Source organism: Aquila chrysaetos, chromosome 11, assembly GCF_900496995.4.
Source record: "Aquila chrysaetos chrysaetos chromosome 11, bAquChr1.4, whole genome shotgun sequence".
Classification (NCBI taxonomy): domain Eukaryota; kingdom Metazoa; phylum Chordata; class Aves; order Accipitriformes; family Accipitridae; genus Aquila; species Aquila chrysaetos.
This window is the reverse complement of record NC_044014.1, coordinates 3,773,921-3,779,971: the sequence shown is the minus strand read 5'-3', so window position 1 is coordinate 3,779,971 and position 6,051 is coordinate 3,773,921. Positions and strand designations below refer to the sequence as shown.

At 37.2% G+C, this 6,051-nt stretch overlaps 1 protein-coding gene across 1 annotated transcript in view; it reads right to left on the bottom strand.

Moving 5' to 3' along the window:
* ADAM12 (ADAM metallopeptidase domain 12) overlaps positions 1-6,051 on the bottom strand; it is a 185,998-nt gene that overhangs the window by 15,570 nt on the left and 164,377 nt on the right. The window contains 3 exon segments of the mRNA XM_030030998.2: positions 1,014-1,091; positions 3,558-3,756; positions 3,864-3,972. Coding sequence (XP_029886858.1) covers positions 1,014-1,091; positions 3,558-3,756; positions 3,864-3,972 — 386 coding nt within the window.

Sequence of the window (6,051 nt, the reverse complement as noted above, 5' to 3'; positions counted from 1 at the left end):
CTATACTGACTGTGTCTGCAGAGTATTAAAATATCATTCACATAGCTTAGACTGGCTATGGTCATGTAAAATGCAAAAAAAAAAAAAAAAGATTTACTTTTCAAAGACAACAAGATAATTAAACATATCATTTGTTAAACATTATTTTTTAAATTAAAGCACTACAGGAGTTCCCATCTACAATTCTACGAGGTCACTTTTTGCTACTCAGGAGTCATCAGAGGTTCTCCATCATACAGAGATAAAGATGCCAGTCTAAGCTGATGCTCATTCCAGCACAATGATAACACACAGCATCATCAACACTGCACAGTTTTTCAAATGCGGGATGATAAAATAAGTTAAAGCAAATTAAAATCCCTTCTCAGGAGAGGACAGAGAATTTCCTATGGCTCTTCCAATGTGGTTGCCACAGCTTTTCACAGAAACAAATAGATCATCAGCAAATCAAGGTTAATAAGGCATAGCTTGACATAATTAACATTTTCATAATATAAACTAGGTTTCAAACTGCTTTGATATTATTAACTAATATCATCAAATTTTTCATCCTGCACCACTTTCATACCATGAAACTCATCAATATGGTTTTGCTTTGTTTTAATACTTTTGGAAATGCTTTTCCATTTGACTCTTAATTCAAATGCATATTTTAACTTCTCTGTATCTACATAGAAACTGTATTTTTTTTTAATGTTAATAGGAATCCTTCACGAAGGAAGGTTAGACTTCAAATTGCTTTGAAGATGACAAAATTCCTTTTTATCACAGACTGTTAATTAAGAACAAGATAATTACTACTTGATAAATATTTCTTTGTTAAATAAAAATAATTCCATTTCTTGCAGTTCATATAAGGGACACTAAAAATGGAAATACATAATTAAAAAGTATTGCAGTGACTTTGACTGATATGTTACAAACAATCAGAGATCCCAAAGCTATTACATAAAATGATTTCTTGTCCAGTGTTTATTGACCGATTGTAAAAAACCTGTTCCTATAATGCTTACTCCGCGTCCATGGCACTTTGTTGCACATCTGTGGACACCAAAAACACTTGTATTCTGGCACCGGCGATTAAGGCAAATCTGCAAAATAAGAGAAAAGGAGTTTTAACAGGCACAGAACTGCTGGTGCTCACAAGGTATCATGTCCTTCTTTATATGTCTGCTCATCCATCAATGGTTCTTTTAGCAGTTACAGGTTTCCCAATACACAAGCTGCATTGACAACATGACATTGACAAAAAGATAAGGACACCAGAATTAGGTGTCGTCTTCTTCTTATGCCTTTCTAAGTCTTTCACGTCCAAATCTGGGGAAGCTGAATCTCGATCGGCATCCTGGCCAATACGGAATTTTAGACATAGTTCATTTTGGGTTGATATGCTGAGCTTGTGTAAATGAACACTCACAGTTTCACTGAAGTGGAACTAGTGGCAAGCCGCTGGGGTTTGGGGGGTTTTTAAGCCAATTTAAAAACCAGTAATTTGCATTTTTTCAGGACTAGGAATGCACTGAGCAGGAATCTTCCGTGTACCTGATCTGGCTGCGTTTGTGTCTTCACAGCAGCAGGTGGTTCCTCAAGGAAAGGTTCGGGTCCCCTCGTGGGGTAAATTAGCATAGTTCTGTTTATATCAATAGTGCAATACTTTTTCATGCCAGTACAGAACCTGGACTCAGGACAGCCTGAATATTTAACTGAGGTCATTGGTATATATGGGCTCATCATCGTTCTTCAGCAAAACTGAGACCTTTCTAAGAGTTTTCCCAAGCTAAACAATTTTTTTGGTGTCACATATAAACCAACCATATTTAAAGTGTAATAATGATCTTACAGGAAATGGAAATAAACAAATAGCATATGCAAAGAAATAAAATTCAAATTTTTTTTTCTTCAATCATTACGGGTAAACTTTACTCTGCCAATATAGCTGAAAACTGAGGTAAAGCAAGAGTGGTACCATCTAATAGTACCATCAAACAATCAAACGACTGATGATGATGTCAGTAATAAGAAGTTATCCTGCTCAAAACTGAAGAAAGAAGAAATTAGGACTGGAATAACTGTTACTATGTTATGTTGACGAAAAAAAAAGAAAAAAAATCACTGCACAATTTTGCTCATGTTTAACTGCAGTTCAGTTCAGTAGTACTAAAAGTCAGTCACAATAATTAGCATTAAGCAGGGAATAGTGTTGAAGGAGACGACAGGGATGCTTAATCAGGGCACTTATGCCCTGGGGAGAAGGAAAAATGGAAAGGAAATTAGAGTGAATTGGCATCAACATGCACGCATGTAGAGAATATGGTCTGATTACAGCAGTATTCACAATTCAAATATTCATAGTGCAGTAGCACACAGAATTTTGATCACATTAAAATGGCTGCATTTCAAATTGTGTATCTTCAGCTTAGAAAACTCAAGAATATTTAAATTCATATTCTTAATCCATAATACAAATGCACTAATGTCCTCAAAGTAAAACATACAATTTCGTAAGTATTAGCGTGTGTATTCTATAGTGTGTATGTGTATGATTAGATAGATTAGAAAGATTAAATACTCATTAGTAAAACATAATAGGGTGCTTTCCCAGCGTTGAATTTGCTTTGAAAAGACATTTTATAACAGATTGACTTAGAAATGTTGTAAGGGTTGTTTTCCTGTAACAGAACTGTAGTTTCACTAGGGACATATTTTAAACCTGTTCCCACTGCAGTGTGATAATCCAACATATTTCAAAAGCATTCAGAAATTCAGAGGCTTACTTGAATTTACCAGAAATTATCAAAGCACTTTTTTTTTTATTTTTTGCAAGTAATCCACTGAGGGGATAGAAACCTTCATTTCAATAGTTCTTGGACTCCTTTCCATTCCTCCCCCCCGTAAACTCATGGCTGTCTCCCATCTTTCTCTGTTCCTTTTCTCACAAAAGAAAAACCGAGAATGAGGCAGCCATATGAAATTTGGACTACATTCACATAGGATAACTCACAAAGTTTGCAAAATATGATTGCAAAAATCAGTTTTGGTGGCTGAACATCACTGGGTTTATATTTTTCTAATAGTGCATACAGAGATTGCTTTTCCTGCAAGAAAAAAAAAGGGGGGGGGTTGGGGTGGGAGCCGTAATCAGCAGATATAATATATATTGAAACCTAAAGTGAAGTCAATGACAGTTTTGGAATGCCATAGACACTGGGAAAGTGAATACATTGAACTTCTCAGAAATTCATTAACAAGCCTGTAATGTGTTTTGCTGTGCTGCTGTTGCAGAAAACCTCTAGCCTACATGGACAGATATGTGGGACTGTCCTCAAAAAATCTGTTATAAACTTGAGCAACTTGCATTGCATCTGCAAATCTGTAATCCAGAACAGTGGCCAAAAGAAGAAGGGAGTAAAAATCTGACTCACTGTGAGCATGAGAAACAATTCTTTTGTGGAAAAAAAAAAAAATCCCAAAGCAGAAAACAGGCAGTTTAGTACAAAATACTTGGCAGCATGAGGGTAGGAATGTTCTCCTTGTTTGGGAGCATTTCAGAACCTTACTTTTCCATCTTCACACTTGGTTCCTGACAGCACAAGACCAGGATCGGGCATATCATCACCCAAATACACGTGGGTACCACGACACAGAATCTTGCCACCTTCCTGAAGTGGGATATTAGTTTCTATGGAAACAGCATTGGTACCAATTACAGGTCGATTTGCTCCTCCTTGACACTGGATTTTTCCACATTTAGCATCTCTGAAGGAAATAAACAAACCCAAAGATTAGTTAAACAAATTTAAATGTTATAAGCCCTCTCCCACCACCCTTGCACCTGTTCCTGTGTTTGTAGGGAGAGACCCTACCTGGGTTCACATTTAGCAAAGGAGCTCTTGGAGTCCTTGCCACAGTTGCCGTAAGGATCACCTGCAGAATTGACTCTCTCAAAGCAGATCCCAGGAGCAGGTTTCGCACCTGAAACAAAACCTAATCAGAACTTTCATCTCATACAAGGTGTTTTTAATAATTTTCTTTGAGCTCCACTGATGCTTTAGGGGAAGGTAGCATGTGATCTGCATATTGATGAAGCACAACAAAACAGTTGTGCTGGATCAGCATGCTAATTGAAGAGCCCGAATGTGTGGGTTTTCCACTGTTATTTGTCTCTCTTGGCAATGCTGAGCAATAGACAATGCAGAACTTATTCTTTCTCAGAATTTCTCTAGATGATATCCCTCTTGTGAATCCTCCTAGGACACAAGAATGTCTAGTGAATGCCAAATCTAGTTTGGTGAAGAAAGACAAAGGCCAGCTGGTAAGTTAAGTCCCTTCTTTTTACAGGAGTCCATGTGACTCTAGCGAGACCCCACGAGCTGAAGCCAAAGAAAATACTTTTCAAGAAAGGCCTTTTTAAGTAAATTCAGAACAACTAGAAACCAGAAAAGATCCAGTTGCAATCTAGAGTGCTACGTGTCTGTAAAAACATGAGCACATGACATGGCAAAGAGAATACACCGCTGTTAGCTCAAGCTAATGTTCTGAGGAGAGGAAGGGAACCCATCCCCACCTTAATCCTCAGTAAATCCACTCCTGTGGGAAAAGACCGACTTGAAAGAAGGGTCATTTCTACCTTGGTGGTAGAAGTAGGAATCTGGAAGACAGGCAGCATCTGGTTCTTATCTACTGTAGTCTTCTGTGATGGAGACATATCATAACAGCAAAGGAACTTCCCTGGTGGGAGTAGTACTGGAAATGTTTGTGCAGACAGATTACTCATCCCTACATTTTAGGAGTTAAAAGGTACTATTAGAACATCAATTCTAATGTCTTATACAGACAATCTCCTGTCCATTTTTCCCCAGATTATGACCAACTATTGAATATCTTCTACGGGAAGATAGATGCAGTCATCTGAAATGTCTAAGAGGTGGAGGATCTACTTCCCTGGTTTGACTGTTGCAACAATTAATTAGTCCATGTTATTAGAATTTAATCCCTTTTTTTCTATTGTGAAGTGTGGCTTTTATTTCCAGCCAGTAATTGCTGCTTCTTGCAAGATTAAGAGGCCCTTTGCTAGGACCCTTTACTACTCCATATTTTCTTTCCATGAAGATAACTAAAAGCACAATCAAGTCAGAAGATAACTAAAAGCACAACCAAGTCGTTGCCAACTTTTCAACTACTCCAATACGCAGACCTGCTTTGAGGAGACAAGGTGGTAAGGAGCTATGCTGGCTAAGACTCTTAACAGATATCTGCTGGATACATTTTTGTACTTTTGATAGCTCAGCCAAACAAAACCAAAAAGAACTGGCAGCAAATGATGTGACAGCCTAAAGGCTGAGAATACACCATTTCTACAGTGTTCCCTGATCTTTAAGAGAGACAGAATATCTGAGTTAATGTTATATTTTTTTCCAATGTTTTGAGCCACTTCCAAGTGTGTATGCCTCTAACTGTGGGTAAAACATATTTATTTAAACCAACCTGAAGATTTCATCTGAAAGCCTTCAAAAAGGAAGAAGGTTTTTCTAAAAAAGGGGTTAAATTCCTGGACATGAAAATACAAATATGATTGTAAAACTTCCAGTTAGTGTGGATCTTTTCACTAATAAGTCAGAGATTAAAGCCTCAATTAATTATCTGCATTTCACAGTTAGAAGCTTGACTAATACTATATACTGCTGAACAGCAATCTAATGCTATTAAGGACAAAATATTAAAACTTGGAGAGGCTTAAGATGGCACTCTCTTTTCCTTCTAACATTTTTATATACTGAAACTGGAGAACTCTGAAAGAAAGGCACAGAAGGAACAGAATATGAGCTGTTGGTTCCCTGGAGAGCAGGACAAGAGCTTGAAATTCTTTGGAAGATTACGATCAAGCTTGCTGAGTTCAGAATATTTCTCAAATCTGGAACTATTAAAAAGGACTCACACAGGATTCTTTCACTTCTTTTCATTAAGCCACAAGCAATAATCAAAAAATCAACAAAAGCATCCAGACAAGGCACTGTGCAAAAAGCAAAAGTAAAATTTCCATTTTCAGCATGT